This window comes from Triplophysa rosa, linkage group LG4 (assembly GCF_024868665.1).
Source record: "Triplophysa rosa linkage group LG4, Trosa_1v2, whole genome shotgun sequence".
NCBI lineage: Eukaryota > Metazoa > Chordata > Actinopteri > Cypriniformes > Nemacheilidae > Triplophysa > Triplophysa rosa.
Window position 1 is genome coordinate 3,812,737 of NC_079893.1, and position 17,302 is coordinate 3,830,038.

Here is a 17,302-nt window from a genome sequence, read left to right on the forward strand (position 1 = left end):
ATTTATTTATTAGATATTATTTATTATAATGATCTTGCTTGGTCTATAAACACCATGCACTGTGCTGTGTTTTACCTTTCTGTGTTTTTCTTATTTGCTCCTGTAAAGCTGCTTTGGAACAATGCACATTGTGAAAAGCGCTATATAAATAAAATTGAATTGAATATTTTGTTACATTTAACTTCTTTTCTGAAGTTTTCTTTCTAAAGGTTTGTTTGGTTTGATTTCGTACGATCTGTTCTCTCTCTTCTCACGTTCATTTCCTTGAGAAATATCTTGCTTCTTAGGTCATCACATTTGCACACGAAAGAATGATTTGCCTCAGAGTTTCACCGTGGTATGAAGTGGATTAGGGTGAGGATCTCTAGCGTTTGATTGGATAACGATCAGATGAGGACAGGAGGTTTCACAACAATACAATATCTGCAAATAGACAGTCGGTTGTGTACAGTTTATACCTCATGCGTGTGAACGTACAGTTTCTGAAACCAAAGTCATCCACGTGATCTTTCCAAGAGTCCTTAACACTCAACAGTTAAAGCCAAACTCATGAGAACATTGTGCTCGACGAGAGAGCGTACGGCGAGATTATGATTAAAAGTATTTGTTTATTTAAGATCGCGTGGTTTTGCCTGCATGTTTTGATTTAGATTATCAAGCAAGACTGGTTTTCTTTGTTCATTCATTTTGCCAACAAAAGCCGTAAAAGCTTCTTCAGCGCCGTGACATCTCGATCTGTTTTTTATTGCGTTCTGGCTGCGGCTGCCGTTTGGCTTCCAAGTAAATAAAGCGCAGTGACTGTGTTTTGCTGTAACGTTGTTTGCCTTGAAACACAGTGGAGGTAATGAAATCAGTGTTTGGAAATGAAACTCTGTTAGTTTGCTTTCTGCCTGCATCAGCTCCCATTTCTCTACGGGCCCAGTGTCTGCAACTGACTACATGAAATATAGCTCTATACTGTCTGTCTGTCTGTCTGTCTATAGAGCATTTTATCTGACGTGCGTGCCCGGGACTGCATGTAACTTTCTAATAATGTAACTACTTATATTTTATTTCATTTGTTAATATTCATGTATATTATTATTTTACTGTATAATAATTGTATTAAATAAACGATTTGTTCAGTTTAGTTGTATGTTCATTTTTTTACATAAAAATTTGTTGAATGGGTCCTGTAGTTTGGTTGCATTTAAAGAAAGCGTATGGTACATTGACATCTAGTGGTTGAGCTTGGTATCGCAGTCTAAATTCAAAATATTGGAGGGACAAGTTTAGTCAAGTTTCTTTTTTTTTGTCTGTCTTTCTGGCAGTCTGTCTATCTATATATCTATCTGTCGGAGTTTGTCTGTCTGCCTTTCTGTCTATCTGTTTGTCTGTCTGGCAGTCTGTCTATATATATATATATATCAGTCTATCTTTCTGTCCGTCTGCCTGCCTATCTGTTTGTCTGTCTATACTGTAAGTCTGTCTTTTCCGCCTGCCTTTCGTTGTCTGTCTCTCTGTCTGTCTGTTTATATACTGTATCTATCTGTCTGTCTGTATTTGTATCTATCCATCTGTCTGTTTGTCATTATATCTATCTGTCTGTCTCTATCACCCATCCTATCCATCTCTGTCGGTCTGTCTCCTTTCTCTCTTTCTTTCTTTTTTCTCTCTTTTTTCTCTTTCTTTCTTTTTTCTTTCTCTCTTTTTTCTCTCTTTCTTTTTTCTCTTTCTTTCTTTTTTCTCTCTCTCTCTCTCTCGTTCTTTCTTTTTTCTCTTTCTTTCATTTTTTCTCTCTTTCTTTCTTTTTTTCTCTCTTTCTTTCTTTTTTCTCTCTTTCTTTTTTCTCTCTCTCTCTCTCTCTTTCTTTCTTTCTTTCTTTTTTTCTCTCTTTCTTTTTTCTCTCTCTCTCTCTTTCTTTCTTTTTTTCTCTTTTTTTCTCTTTCTTTTTTCTCGCTTTCTTTTTTCTCTTTCTTTCTTTTTTTCTCTTTCTTTTTTCTCTCTTTCTTTCTTTCTTTCTTTCTTTCTTTTTTCTCTCTTTCTTTCTGTCTTTTTTTCTCTTTCTTTTTTCTCTCTTTCTTTCTTTCTTTTTTCTCTTTCTTTTTTCTCTCTTTCTTTCTTTCTTTCTTTTTTCTCTCTTTCTTTCTGTCTTTTTTTCTCTTTCTTTCTTTTTCTTTTTTCTCTCTTTTTTGTTCTTTCTTTCTTTCTACCTACTAACCTAACTACGTACTGTCTGTATAAATGACCCCAATCCATCATTTTTCTGCCTATAGATGCGAACACAAACACACACACACACACACACACACACACACACACACACTAGTTTCCCAATCTTGTTTTTGGAGTCAATTCCTTAATCCATCTCCACTTATTGACTGGTCACAAGTTCATCCTGTTACTTACAATTCAACACACCCTCCTTTGTTACCCGTCAACCACCAGCTGTTTGGCATTGTGTGCGTCTCTGGAGGGAGACACACGAGTCGAGGTCAAATCAGGAGCCCAAGGAAGAATTTCCTTCCGAACCTCTCAGGCAGGTGCAGGGAAGAGTCACGCTGGGATTTCTCCCCCCTCGGAAGACGGAAAATATGTTAGCGGACAGCGAGCTCGCTCACACAACGGCTGGAGTGTTGATGAGTGCTGGTGTGAGCGAGATGGATTGCTGAACGTTACTTTGTTTTTTATCCACGCACGTTACGTCACACCACCCACCTACCGCACTGTTCCATGTCTGGTCCGCACACAAACACGCACTCCACACTCGTCTTGCGTTCTCCATCACGTGTTATAAATGTCAACTCAAAGACACCCTGACTTGCACTCGCATGTGGTGTTAGAAGCTCAAACACACATGACATTGCTAACACATCTGGATCTCACACACGCTCTCTCAGCTATGACTCCGGGTCACTGGATCACGGGGTCAGCTGTAGGGTATGGCCGTAGCGAGTGTTACACACTTGTTTGTGTGCGTCCCAGCGGAGATGCAGCAGTGTGTGTTTAATCCTCAGCTGCTGGAGAAGTCTGTAACCCATCACTCTCATCTAGCACGCTAACCTCTGTGTTTATCTCACACTGTAATCTACATGAGGTGTGGCCTTTATTCTAGTGTATATGGGTAATAAATCACATACTCTTGTTTAAACCAGACTTATTAGAGTTTATTTAAAGAGTCTTTTCAGTTTTCTTTTGATTACCTTTAGGTTTTACTGTATAAAGATATTTCTTTGAAAATTTCATTATGAATTTTTTCTCATCATTTACAAAATTTTGTTATGCGCCTTTATCATTCGTATATCTATTTATTTATTTTTATGTTACTGTATACGTTAATTTTTTACGTAAATTCGTTTTAGTTAAGCTTTTATTTATTTTTAGTAAATCATTTGAATGCTTTGTCCTTACAAGTAAATTGAGAGTTTAAGACAATGTTTTTTCATTTAGCTTACAGTTTTCAATGAATATATCATTTCCTTTCAGTAACAGAAATGTTATTGTTTTAGATTATTTTAGTCTTAGTAAACTACAACAGGTGTGGTGTAAATTGGGTATGTATTATAAATTATAGTGAGTATTTTTTTTCTCCATTTATTCATCATTGGAGTTTGGGTTTCTCGCCACAGCAGTGCAGTGTTGGCTTGCTCGCCAGGAGACTGCATTTATTCATTTATTTATTAGATATTATTTATTATAATGATCTTGCTTGGTCTATAAACACCATGCACTGTGCTGTGTTTTACCTTTCTGTGTTTTTCTTATTTGCTCCTGTAAAGCTGCTTTGGAACTATGCACATTGTGAAAAGCTCTATATAAATAAAATTGAATTGAATAGTGTAAATTAGATGTGTATTATGTACTACACAGCATTACATAAATGCATTATACTAAAGCATTAAGCCCCAAGAAGCAGTGGGTTACAGTGCAGTTTATAACAGCTAAGGGCGTTGTGGCACGAAGCGGAGTACCTAAAACCCTTTAGCTGTTATAAAATGCACTGTAACCCACTGCTTCGCGGGGTTTATTGCTTTTATAAAACGGTTATTCCATATGCTTAGCAAGGTTTCATAAAATAAAGTAAATAAAATGATATTTAGGCTATGTGGTGCGGTCAGCCGTTATATATTGAGGTATTTTATAACGGCTTAGAACTCCGCTAAGCCAATCAGAATCAAGGACCAGAACTGACCGTTTTATAATCTGTCATATGCTATATACAACTGGTCTTGATATCATGATATACCGCGATAGTCTTGATATTGTGTTAATGCTACACACATGATAATATCTTAAATTATTAAGTGTACCTGATTGACACTAACATAGTAGCTGGTGGTTTTGCACTTGTTTAACATTTTGCTTTAGGAGCCACAATGTTTACAAACTTATCTCACTCTTGCTCACTCTCACGTTCTCACTCTCGCTCGCTCACTCACTCTCTCTCACTCTAACTTTCTCTCTCACTCACTTTCTCTCTCTTGCGCTCTCTCGCGCTCACTCTCACTCACTCTCTCTCTTGCGCTCTCTCTCTCGCTCACTTTCTCACTCACTCTCTCACTCGCTCGCTCGCTCACTCTTTCACTTTCTCTCTCACTCACTTTCTCTCTCGCTCACTCTCACTTTCTCTCTCGCTCACTTTCTCTCTCTTGCGCTCTCTCTCGCTCACTCTCTCACTCTCACTTTCTCTCTCGCTCACTCTCTCACTTTCTCTCTCACTCACTCTCTCACTCTCACTTTCTCTCTCGCTCACTTTCTCACTCTCACTTTCTCTCTCACTCACTTTCTCTCTCGCTCACTCACTCACTCACTCTCTCTCACTCTCACTTTCTCTCTCGCTCACTCACTCACTCTCACTTTCTCACTCTCGCTCACTCACTCTCGCTCGCTCACTCACGCGCTCGCTCGCTCACTCTCTCACTCTCACTTTCTCTCTCACTCACTTTCTCTCTCGCTCACTCACTCACTCTCGCTCACTCACTCACTCTCTCTCACTCTCTCTCACTTTCTCTCTCTTGCGCTCTCTCTCGCTCACTTTCTCACTCACTCGCTCGCTCGCTCACTCTCTCACTCTCACTTTCTCTCTCACTCACGTTCTCTCTCGCTCACTCACTCACTCTCACTTTCTCTCTCACTCACTTTCTCTCTCGCTCACTCACACACTCACTCTCACTTTCTCACTCTCGCTCGCTCACTCACTCTCTCTCACTCTCTCTCACTCTCACTCTCTCGCTCTCTACTCTCACACTATTTTGATTTCTCACATTGATTTTATAAGTATTATTTTTATGGCCTCTAACATGACTTCTTTCATGCCACTATGAACGAATATTTAAAATCGGGTATTTTGCCCCTTCAAGTGTACATATGACATGCACAGTATAATATATAGTGTAGCGTAAGGTTTTGGGAATATTGTAGTGGGTACATTTCATCATAAAAATGTATAATGTTGAACTACTGGAAAAGATAATAATCATAAGGTTTGTGTACAGTAAGTCTTTAAAGGGTACATTCCCAGAGGTCTTACAAACATTCACTCCTGTTAAATCGACAACAATTAACCATTAGTTTACAGTAAACATTACATTACTCTTCATAGAGGCACTTGAATTATGAGCGCTGTCATTATAGAGGCTCGGTAAGAGTACTGTGTTTGGACTGCAGAGTTTCTGTTTCAGTTCTTGGGTGGTCGGAGTTGACAGACGCACTACATACACTGCTGACGGATGATACACACACACATCTCCAACCGTCACAATACAGTACACACTTTTCTGTTTGTATGTTTCTGTGACAGGTGAAATAGTGAACAGACTACAGTTGTGCTTTGGAATGAACTTTTATTTAACATCAAACGTTGCTTTTATGAGCTCTTCACACACACTAGTTCTACAGTTCTGGCCTGTTCAACACCGGATTTGATGTAATTTCCTAGTGTTCATTTTTTAGTTGGACATTGGACAATAGATGGATGCAGTACTTGCATGAATAATATAGATTGTAACCCATTGTTTAGTTAATACATTTAAAGGGAAAATGTTTTATTTATTTATCCTCATGTCATTCGAAACCTGTATATGACTCATTCTTTTGTGGAACACAAAAGAAGATATTTTGAGAATGTCCAGTGGTTTTGTGTTCATACGATGGAAGTCAATGGGGACCAACGTTCTTCAAAATATCTTCTTTTGTGTTCTGCAGAAGAAAGAAAGTAATAAACGATAAAATAACTTTCATTTTGGGTGAACTATCCCTTAAAATCTTGCAAAAAGGTAATTGACATCTACAGCGCAACATGCTGTATTCCATCTAAAATTATTTTCAACTGCATTTAAGGCATAAAACATGGTTTTGAACTTCTATTGAACACGAGACTTTGTGAAGTTTGATTATAATGGTAAAAAACTGCAGTCAGACTACCTAGAGTAACATTTCCCTTCTGCATTCATATAACATTGACCTAAAACCTTGATATTGATGTTAAGAAAGTTAATGGATGCTTGTCAGTGACTCAAATGCATGTCTTCTTTTTAATAGCATCCATTAACTTTAATCTCTAGATGAGTTCCATTTATTCTTGCTGGCTTGTAGGGACCTTTGCTTTATTCATATATTTATCAATTTCTTTGGCCTTTACAGCTCTCAATTTCACAGAATTCTATTTACAAACACACTGTTAGTATACCCTCTCTCTAATCTGTTTTCCAGGAGAATGCCAGTGGATGACTTACCCAACCAGAACTGGGCCGGTCAGAGAGATCCAGGCCATTACCCAATCTCGTCTTATGAGTACCCCAATCAAGATGGCTATCCTTCTCGCTCGGCCCATTTGCCCGTACCTCGTGCCGACGGGCCGGGTGGTTACTACCCTTCATCATCTGCACTCCAGAAGGGTCCCGTCAGGCAAGATCTCCCTCCGTCTCCCAATCCAGGTGCTCGAGCGCCACCGAGATATGAAACACTGAGCCAAGGGAACTATCGGACGGCTAGTCCCGATCGCTACGGGCCGTACGGTGATGAACAGTACCCAGATCCCCGACAGAAGAACCCAATGATTGGTGCCGTCTAGAAGAATTAGGTTTGATTGTGAACTTCAGAGTTCATTCGGAGACTGTCAACTGGTTTCATTAATGTGAACATGAGCTTACTAAAATCGAGTTAGCTAGTTAAGTTTGTGGTTAGGTTAGGATGTCAGGCATTTTATAAGATTGTTTTAATAGTTTTATATATAAGTGAGATGGGAGGTCCATGCACAGGTCTGAACATTAAACCGGTTTAATTTTAAACGTTCACTCGTACAGCCACAATAATGCACGTGGGGTTTGTTTGTATATATGTACGTATTTAATTCATGATAGCGCATAAATGTGTGTATGGTGTTGTCATGTGCTTGGTATGGCCAATGCCTGTAAAGTTGTGTGATTGCGTTTTTTTGATAACGTATCGATAGTTTCCTGCGATATAATTTTTTTTTTTATTCATATGACCAGTTGCTTTACGATTTTCTCCAGGGTGTTGTTGGTGGATATATCGGGTGCCTTACGCTAACTTGACTTTCCAGAGTTTTCTTGCGATTAAAAAACACAATGTGTCCTCTGGATCTTTAAATGTTTTATTGTCCTGCCTCGGATGTAACTCTGTTTACTACCGAGTCGTGTCGTCCCAAAACACTCCATTAACCTTGCAATTGTTTATAATCAGTGATGAAATCCTAAACTTTGTCAACCACCGCGTCCCTTATTAATTTATTCAAAGCTTGCGGAATGAAACCAGCAGGATGGCAAAGGTTAGGGGACGACAGCTGATCCCATATCAAAGTGTCGAAAAACTGTTTTGACTTTCGTCATCACTTTCTCCTTTTATCTAAGGTCTTAACATTCCCAGCATTTGTTTTCCGTCTTATCGTAATCCTGTTGCGTGGCGTTTGAAATGCTGCCCCCTAGGTGCAATAATACACTTTAAAACAACATTCCCTTAACGCTGTCACATTGTACAATCGTTGTGGTTGGATCAGCAGAACTTATAAAAACAAGTCCAAAGAAGCAGTCGCAGTTAGAAGAAACACAGTCAGTCAAAGCAGAGAAGCGGTTTAAAAACGAAGACAGTTTTTGCAAAACGTCACTTTATGATCAGTTCTCGCACATTTGTACAGATGGGAAAGCAAACACTTTGCAGTAAAATGGCCAGTTTGAAGCTAAAGATGCTGTCTGTCTAAACTCTGTGAACAGGGTACATGAAGTTTTGTGTCTTTTATCTGTAATTTTGTCATTTTTACTTGATAGTCATATGTTACTCTAATCATGAATTGATAATCTGCACAAATTGGGGTAAATTTTGTGTTTGTATCTGTTGATTTTTATTTCTTTGGTATTTTTATATTTTCTTTGAATGTTTATTGAATTTTTTTTACCTTTAATAATATTTGATTTTTAGGATTTTTTGTTTTCTTAGAATGTTGATCAGCATATGTTAAACATGATACATAAATACCACGTATGCACACCACAAATGAATGCCTTTGTGTGTTTTAATATTTTTTGTGTTTTTTAATGAAGGGTAAAGTTATTGTTAAGAACTTTGTTACTACAGTCAAAGACTAAAATGTTATATTTAAATTTTTAGGTTAATACGATGGTGTCCTGTATCCTTACGCAAGTGCATTATAGTGATGTCTAAGTGAGTGTACTTATCTGCCATTACTGATAATTACTCCTGTTGACTGGCTGTAATTCATTTCCCTCCCAATGAAGCTACGGAAGACTGCGCTGAAGTTATTACAGTCTAATTTACCTACTTGGAAATCTTCTTTGGGAATTAAAATGTTTGCATATCTAGAGAGAGTTTGTCAGTTTAATTAACCCACAGATGGGAGCTCCTCACAGAAAAAATGCATGAATCTCACATGTGCAAAATCACACGTGAAAGGTGGTTTTGGAATATTTGAGTGTGAATTTCATGTCAAGTCATAAGTGAAACCCATGGGATTCTGTGAGAAACGTGAAATTTGTGTTTTTCTGTAAGGGTAGAAACGGTTGTAAAGTGGGAATAGATGAAAAAGATGATAACATTTGAAAAGAAATGAGAGAAGTGCTTTTTTACGATTCTGTCAAGGATATCTATACTTCGGTTGTTTTAACCCATGGCTGAGTAAAATATGGACAAACCCAACTGTTGGTTTAAATTAACCTCAAAAATGTCTGTTTTTGACCCAACAACAGGTTACACCAACCTAGAATGTTTCGTAAATACTGTATAGGCTAACATCTCCCATACGTGTGCCTGTGTTTTCAATGTTGAGCGATACATCACTCCCTATTAAAAAACCTAATATCGAATATTTCATTTAATATTGACAATTACTTTTCAATCATTTGAACTCGTGAAATCTAGTTACAGGACCACATTCCCAACGGCAACCTTAAGAACAATCCCATTCCTTAATGTTCCAAACGGTCCGGGTGACCTCACGTTTCACATTTCATCGACTTGTCCTTCATAGTCATCCCTCATTTATTTCAATTATGTCCCTTCTTTCATTTACGAGTCCTGAAGCTGATCTTTGCCAGTCGAGTGGATTTCACTCATTTCATTACAGCGTCATTATGAGACTCCAGTGAGACATTATCAACAGCCCCACAGAATGAACGCATTGCCCTGCCCTTCACCTGCTGCACATGTAAGTACATGTAAGACTTCATACACGCTTACGTCATGCAGGGGTGCACATCTGTTTTAAACCTAACAAACATAATTCAAAGACATTCGTCCTGGTTATGACTCTTTCAATTAGACGTTACCCCAATGCCAGTTTGCTGAACAACCCTCTTGCATTTTTGATATCGTCAACATCATATTTAGCATGACTTCTCTGTAAGCAAAGAACCCATCATTGGAGAAAATGTTGACTTGTTGTTTCAATTGGAAGTTTGTCGTGGATATATTTCATCATGTGTATTTTGAGAAATCAAAAGCAAAGGTCAAGTTCAAATGCAGCTTCTTTACAATGACATTATGCTTAATTTAGCCCCATAATGCTTCATCGACAGCCGATGACCTTCTTTTGGCTGGCGTGGGCCGCTCAAGAGTGACGGCAGGTGTTTGGGTTGACAAGAGCAGCGCAGGCTACTCGTGCCCCACATTTCTGTCTCGGTATCGCGTTCCTGTATCATGATAAAAGGAACGCTCCTATTAGCTTAGTGCTAAGAGCCGTGGACACCGGCCAAGAGATGTGTATCTAAGACGCCCTGGACTGGCATTGGTTTGGGAATGGTATTTTTCCTTATGCAGTGGCGTGCAAGCTTGTGTTTGGTCTTATAACCCCTAACAAACAATACTGTAGTACCACTGTTTGGGGTAGTGATAACTGCGGTTTTATTTGCTTTGAATGAGAAAACAGTGAGTGTATGGTATTATCATTCTATACAGACAAGGCCTATGATGGTATCAGATGTAAATCCATAGTTTTATAAAACCAGATCAGTTTATCTGAAGTGACATTTAAAGCTGGAATTCGTGGATTTTGCCTATCTATCGCCATCTTTGTTCAGAGCGTAAAGTTGCAGGATATGTCAAATGGTATTAAACTTGCATTTTTCACGATATCGTACCTTAACGTTGTAAATCAGGGTATATTAAGAACCGTTTTGAACACATTTTTTTGTACTTGTTTCATAGAATGAATAATTAAATGGGTTTTTAAATACATTTTTAACCAAATTGCTGCTTTTCAACCTTTTCGATTTAAAAGATTGTTCTGGTTACATTTTGTAAAATCGAAACTCTTCAAATATATTTGTGTAAATGATATGTTGAATTATTTAAGTCCATTTACTAGAAACGACAACCAAATTATAAACATGAAAAATATTTATTAAAGTGATACCCGAAAATTAAAATTCTTTCATCAGTCATTAAAAACGTGTCTTCTGCAAAACACAAAAGAAGATATTTTGAAGACCGTTTATAACCAAACATCATTGACTTCCATTGTATGAATGACATTTCTTAAAATATCTCCTTTAGTGTTCAACCGAAAAAAGTCACATACAGGTTTTAAATGATATGAAGATTATTTTTGGGTGAACTATCCCCTTAATAAATAGTTCAAAATGCAGCGTCTTTTTTTGATGGGCTTTGTGGCAGTGATTCACAACACGACGCTTTTGAAAACGACCACAGACTGGTATGTAGGCTTTAATGGAATCATAATTCTTGTCCAAACCCTCATCAATCAAACTGATGATCTCTCGATCTCTGCTTCTCACCCCATGTTTTTGCATTCCAGAATTCTCAGTCGCCGGGTGTACGGTTACTGTAGAAACCAGCACGCCGATCCAATGAGAGATTCCAGATGGAGAATTCCAAACAACCTGTGTGGAGTCCAGGCACCGGCGAGTACGGAGTGTGTATTCGCACACAAACAGACACACGTCTGCATTTAACAGAGATGCAGATGATGGGGGCTTCATTAAAGGGCTGAGAGATTTCTTCCTCTCGTGCAATTACCGTCTAATTGAGAATGCCAAAGCGTAAATAAACTCCGAGGTCACACTTGCTTTTCCAATTTCCCTTCAGACGCACGCAGATCTTGACCGATTTCGCAAATTTGATTTCACGATTCGCGCTCGGTTTCTTCTCCAGCTGGAAGACAATTGGCCGGTCAGGGGCGGAATCGTGTGATTTCAGGCCTCATTTCTCAGACATTCCCTAAAAGAGACTTTATAAACGGCTTGGGAAAACACTTATTGCGTTTGACAAAATGTCAAGTCTCGCTAACACGTAACTGCATGTCCATTGGTTTATTGCTCAGAGGTTTGGTTCTTTGTTAAAGTTGACTTATGTTTTATTGAAATATGATATAATTGTTAAGTTCTGTTTAGCGTGTTGACAAAATGGTACATGCTCTCCTACTTGTAAGTCGCTTTGGATAAGCGTTGGCCAAATTAATAAATTGCAGTGGATTTGCGTTCATATCATACAAGCTTTTGTAAAGAACAATTAGTTATTTGTTAATATTAATTACCACAAATACAGACGATCATGTTGTATCTGTTACTCTAACTAATGTTAACAGATACAACATTGGATAAAATAATATGAGTAAATATTAAAATTAGGATAAATGCTAACTATACTGTTTATTGTTAGTTCACGTTATGTAGTTAACTAATGCTAAAATAATGAAATATTGTTAAATGTTTAACATTTATATGTTGATGAATGCAATTGTTTGATTTTAACGAGCGTAAAAAAAGCATTAAGCAAAATCAGTTACAAGAAACGCTGGTGTGATTTTCTCGCCTGCAGGCTGAATGCGTTAATGATTTCTTCATCTACATTTTACAAGTGTTGCATAAAGACAATTCATTATCAGGAGCTTATAAATTAACATCTGTCAAGCAAGTTTTGTAGTAATATGTTTCATAAACCTGTGAGAAGTAAGAGTAAGTCATATAAGCGTAACAAGCCCCTCCCACCTCCTTCACTGTAAAAAATGATTTGTTGTTTTTTGTTGTTTCAACTTAAAAAAATAAGTTACCTTGTTGCCTTAAAATTTTAAGTTAGTTCAACTTAAAAATATTAGTTCACTTAATGAATTTGTTGCAAACTCGTTGTGTTGACTAATATTTTTAAGTTGAACTAACTTAAAATTTTAAGGCAACAAGGTAACTTTTATTTTTTTAAGTTGAAACAACAAAAAACAACAAATCATTTTTTACAGTGTTCACACACACATAACCCCAATCACCCACAAACCCCGTGACAAACAACTGCTTGCCCTTCTCACACACTCCTCTCCTCCTGCACAAACTTTCCATCACTCTTTCATTCCTCAGGTTTGGGTTACCACCTCACCGGGCTCTGAGCGACCCCCGTCTAACCGGACGCTTCGGTCTGGACCTGGCACGAGTTCCACTCGCAGGGATATTATTTATCCCTTTCCACAGTCATCATCAGTTCTAGTCGTGAAATTAAAGGGACGGTACACCCAAAAATAACAGTTCTGTCAACATTTACTCGCCTTCGAGTTGTTCCAAATCTGTATACATTTCTTTGTTCTGATGAACACAGAGAGTGATATTTGGAAGAATGCTTGTAACCAAACAGATCTTGAACACACTGACTACCATAGTAGGAAAAAATACTTTATATTTTTTGTTCTGCTGAACACAAAAGAAGATATTTTGTAGAATGTAGGAAAGCAAACCGTTCTGGGGCACTTTTGACGGCCATTGTCATTTGTCCTACTATGGTGGCCAACAACTGTTTGGTTACAAGCATTCTTCCAAATATCTTTCTCCGAGTTCAACCAAACAAAGAAATTCACACAGATTTGGAACGACTGGAGAGTGAGCAATTCATGACAGAATTTTCATTTGTGGGTGAACTGTCCCTTTATAAAGCTTTCCTACTGGCTGACTGACTTTTCATAGGCTGTCAATAGATCAAGGCAATCATTATTTTTATCGACATGAATTTAGGATCACTTATTCATTATTCATTACGTTCACAATTTTTGTAATGGATGAAATTAGTATTTTGGCAAAATGTTATTTCAAACGTTTAAGATTATCAAAAATATTAAACTAAACTTTTAAACGGTAAGTTACTGTATGTTTTTCAAAACTAAATGTAATGCGTTAAGGTAGACCTCCAGGTTAATGGGTTCATGAGTTCTTTTTTCAATTTTTCTTTTGTTTATTCAAAGGAAAGTTGCAGTGGTACAAACATTGAATGTCTCGATTAGTTTGTTTTTAGCAGTCAACAGGCCCAAATAACATGTTAGTCAGATCGGACAAAAATCTGTGTAGTGCAGGATGAGTCGTCAATACTTTTCTTCAGTTTTTTTCTGATGAGACATTATAAATATCAAATGTGTTTATGTGCTAAAAGTGAGTTTTTAGCTTATAGCAGTGCACTAGATTAAAATCATCTTCAGAACGATTAGACGTGGACTGAAAACAAGAACATTTCCGCCTGCAGCGCACCGGTCTCTTTTCATTCTGACCATGTGTTTGACTCTTTAATGATGATTTTTCACATGTGTTCACATGTCATTTACTTCAGTCATAGTTACGATACACCATACAAAGATCATAAAAGACTGCAGGTCCTACCTAGATTTTCTATCTATGAAAGAAATTTCTTCAAATTTTATCACGGCTTCTGTTGTGCTTTTCTAGCCGGTTAGGAGGTCAAACAGGCCGTGTTTATGGAATGAAAAATACCCGCATGATCATTTTTCCCTTTTGAGAATGGGTCATACAGGTTTGGATCGACATGAGGGTGTGTAAACACTGTCAACATCTCTCTTTTTCTTTTTACTTTAACATTTTATCTGTGCTTGTCCTGGTTCCTACACATTCATTATTTTATTTCTTTTGGCCTTATTGATCGTTTCAATTCCTTGTAGTTTTGTATTGACGGTAAATGTGACTCTGTAATCTGTTTATCTCATATACGGCACATCTACTGAAGTTGAAGGAGGTGTCAAGCTGAAGGTAACAAAACAACTGATAACACTCGTCTACAATAACACTGTTGACAGGAGCAGAGGCCTCCACCGCACACACACACACACACACTGATTCCAAACATTCACACTTTTGTATCTCATGCATGTCCACCCGACCATCATGTGTTTTCAGACACGTTAATCTGTACACTGTACTCGGGTCACACCAAATGACGTGTGCTGGGATCAGAGTATTTTTCAGGTCAGGGCTCATTGGCACCAGTGAGCACTGGGAACACAGCGGAGGATGATGTGTGTTTTCTCCTTCTCTTTGGATGGGCTGAACATGCTCCAAAGCATCCGTTTAGGCTGGTTTACTCTCTCACTTACACCAAATACCTGTGTGTGTGCGCGCGTGTGCGTGTTTGTGTGCGCGCGGGGGTGTGCGTGTGCATGTATTTGTGTGTGTGCGCGTATGTGTGTGTGCGCGTGTGTGTGCGCGTGCGGGAAGGGTAAACCCTACGGTATGGGGACAAAATGTCCCCACAAAGATGGCAATATTCAAAATCCTTGTCCTTGTGGGGACATTTTTTGGTCCCCATGAGGAAACAAGCTTATAAGTCATATAGAATTAACTTTTGTTAAAATCTAAAAGAGCAGACAGTTGTGTGTGATTGTTAGGGTTAGGGGGTGGGTTAGGGAATATGATATACAGTTTGTACAGTATAAAAACCATTGTGTCTATGGAATGTCTCCATAAAACATGGAAACCCAACATGTGTGTGTGTGTGTGTGTGTGTGTGTGTGTGTGTGTGTGTGTGTGTGTGTGTGTGTGTGTGTGTGTGTGTGTGTGTGTGTGTGTGTGTGTGTGTGTGTGTGTGTGTGTGTGTGTGTGTGTGTGTGTGTGTGTGTGTGTGTGTGTGTGTGTGTGTGTGTGTATTTCTGGGATTTCATGTGGAGGTGGTCAAAGGTTGCGTTCTGCTCCCTGAACCGCATCTCAACTCTTCACCATGGGAACCGGTGTATATGTTGACGAGTCGGAACAAGCAATCCCCACAACAGAAATCAACACAATGGAGGCGTTCTGATTTGCATATTGTATTTCTAAAATAGCATTTTAGTAAAGGAAAGGGCATTACCGTAGGATTACAGCAGAGCATATTAAACAATAGTGTTCCAAACGTTTTCCTTCCCAGAGATTTTCAGATATTATACAGTATAGGCTATATAATATTACCCACAATTCCTTGTGCTACAGGAGGTACGATATTAATGTCCCCGTGGCTCTAAGGTAATAGGTTCGACACATACTGAAAGTGTAAGTCTCTTTGGATGAAAGCATTTGGCAGTTGCATGAATGTCAATGCGAAATGTTCCTGCATAACGTTACAAATAGTAAGCAGGATTACGGTTAGTGAATACTAAATTATAGTCTGTTGAAAATATTATGCCAACGTTTTCCAGATAATACCACTTTTTGAGATATAATTGAGCCAATATTACCCATAACCCCCTGCGCTTGTACACACATGCCATGCGGCCGAAATCGCCTACTTCCATACTACATAGTAGGCGAAAATGAGTACGAGTAGTAGGCCTATGTCCGAAACCTCAGTATGCACAAAACAGTAGGCGAGAAATACCTGGATGGTCTACTGCTTCTGCCGAGATTTGTGATGGACACTTCTCTATCCCATGATGCAACGGGAGCTGAGAAACGGTCAAATTTCAAGTTAGTCAAATAAAAATAGCAGAAAACTTCAAAGCCGGAGTCCGTTTTTAAATGTAGGTGCAGATAAGTTCATTTCTCGTGAATAAATGATGTTTGTACCGACGCCAGCAGAAGCCGTTGAACTCTGTCTGGATGGGAAGGACAGGGTTCATGTCTCACATGTGCATCTGATTATTCCGTAAAAGATGATGCTAACTCCGCAAGTATCTCTCCAGCGTTTGTGTGCTGGGTCACGCTCAAGCAAGCACGCTTCATTCCCGTACTTTTCTGGGAAGATGATGATGCTGTTAGTAATATGAGATGTGCGAGTTATGTTGCTGACTTTGACTGGGAGTTGTGTTGTTATCTTAAGATTTGCTATTCATTATTTTTCATAAACGTAATACTTTTTTAAGAGATTGTGATTGGAAAATCTAACACAATTCCATGGCAAGTCATCACTTTGATTAATTTGAGTTTTTATGAGGTCACTAATTTGTGTGAATTTGTACAAACTTCATCCGTACGTTTTTAGTTCGCTCTCTTTTCTCCCCAATGAAACTGAGTTTAAGGGAGGGGTTTCATTAACTCAAAAATCATGTTTTTATTATGTTTTTTTGTGTTAGTTAGCTGTGTTTTTTTATCATTATTATTACATAAATCAAAAAAGTGCAACAATCAACAATGCACAATAAGAAAAAAGTTTTTTTTTAGTTCTGTTTTTGCAAATAAACTCTTCAAATACATGTGAAATCAGCACTTCGTAAAAAGAAAGTTTTCCCAGGAAATCATGTTGAAAAATCTCCTGTTGACCTTTGATGTTAGGGGCTGTTCACTGAACACTTTTTCAGCTTCTGTCTGCAGTTTTGATCTATGTACATATGCGCTGGACAGATTGTTGTTTTTTCAGCGTGCCGGCCGGGAGCAGTGTTTAAAAATGGCCATTTTGCATGAAAAATAGTTCTTTTGACACACAGCACAGCGCATGTCAGTTCTTAAACTATAAAATCCGGTAAATCTGGGGGCGGGGTGAAATATTTCACCCCGCCCCGCCCCCCGCCCCCTCTCTCTCTCTCTCTCTCTCTCTCCCCCTCTCCCCCCTCTCCCTCTCTCTCCCTCCTCTCCCCCCTCCCTCTCTCTCTCTCTCTCTCTCT

At 38.4% G+C, this 17,302-nt stretch overlaps 1 protein-coding gene across 1 annotated transcript in view; it reads left to right on the plus strand.

Moving 5' to 3' along the window:
- Nucleotides 1–8,898, plus strand: part of pard3ba (par-3 family cell polarity regulator beta a) — a 126,424-nt gene extending 117,526 nt beyond the window's left edge. Inside the window, exon 23 of the mRNA XM_057332435.1 lies at nt 6,691–8,898. Within this exon, the coding sequence (XP_057188418.1) occupies nt 6,691–7,051 (361 nt within the window). The 3' untranslated portion in view covers nt 7,052–8,898. The remainder of the gene's footprint in view (nt 1–6,690) is intronic.
- Nucleotides 8,899–17,302: the final 8,404 nt, after the last annotated feature.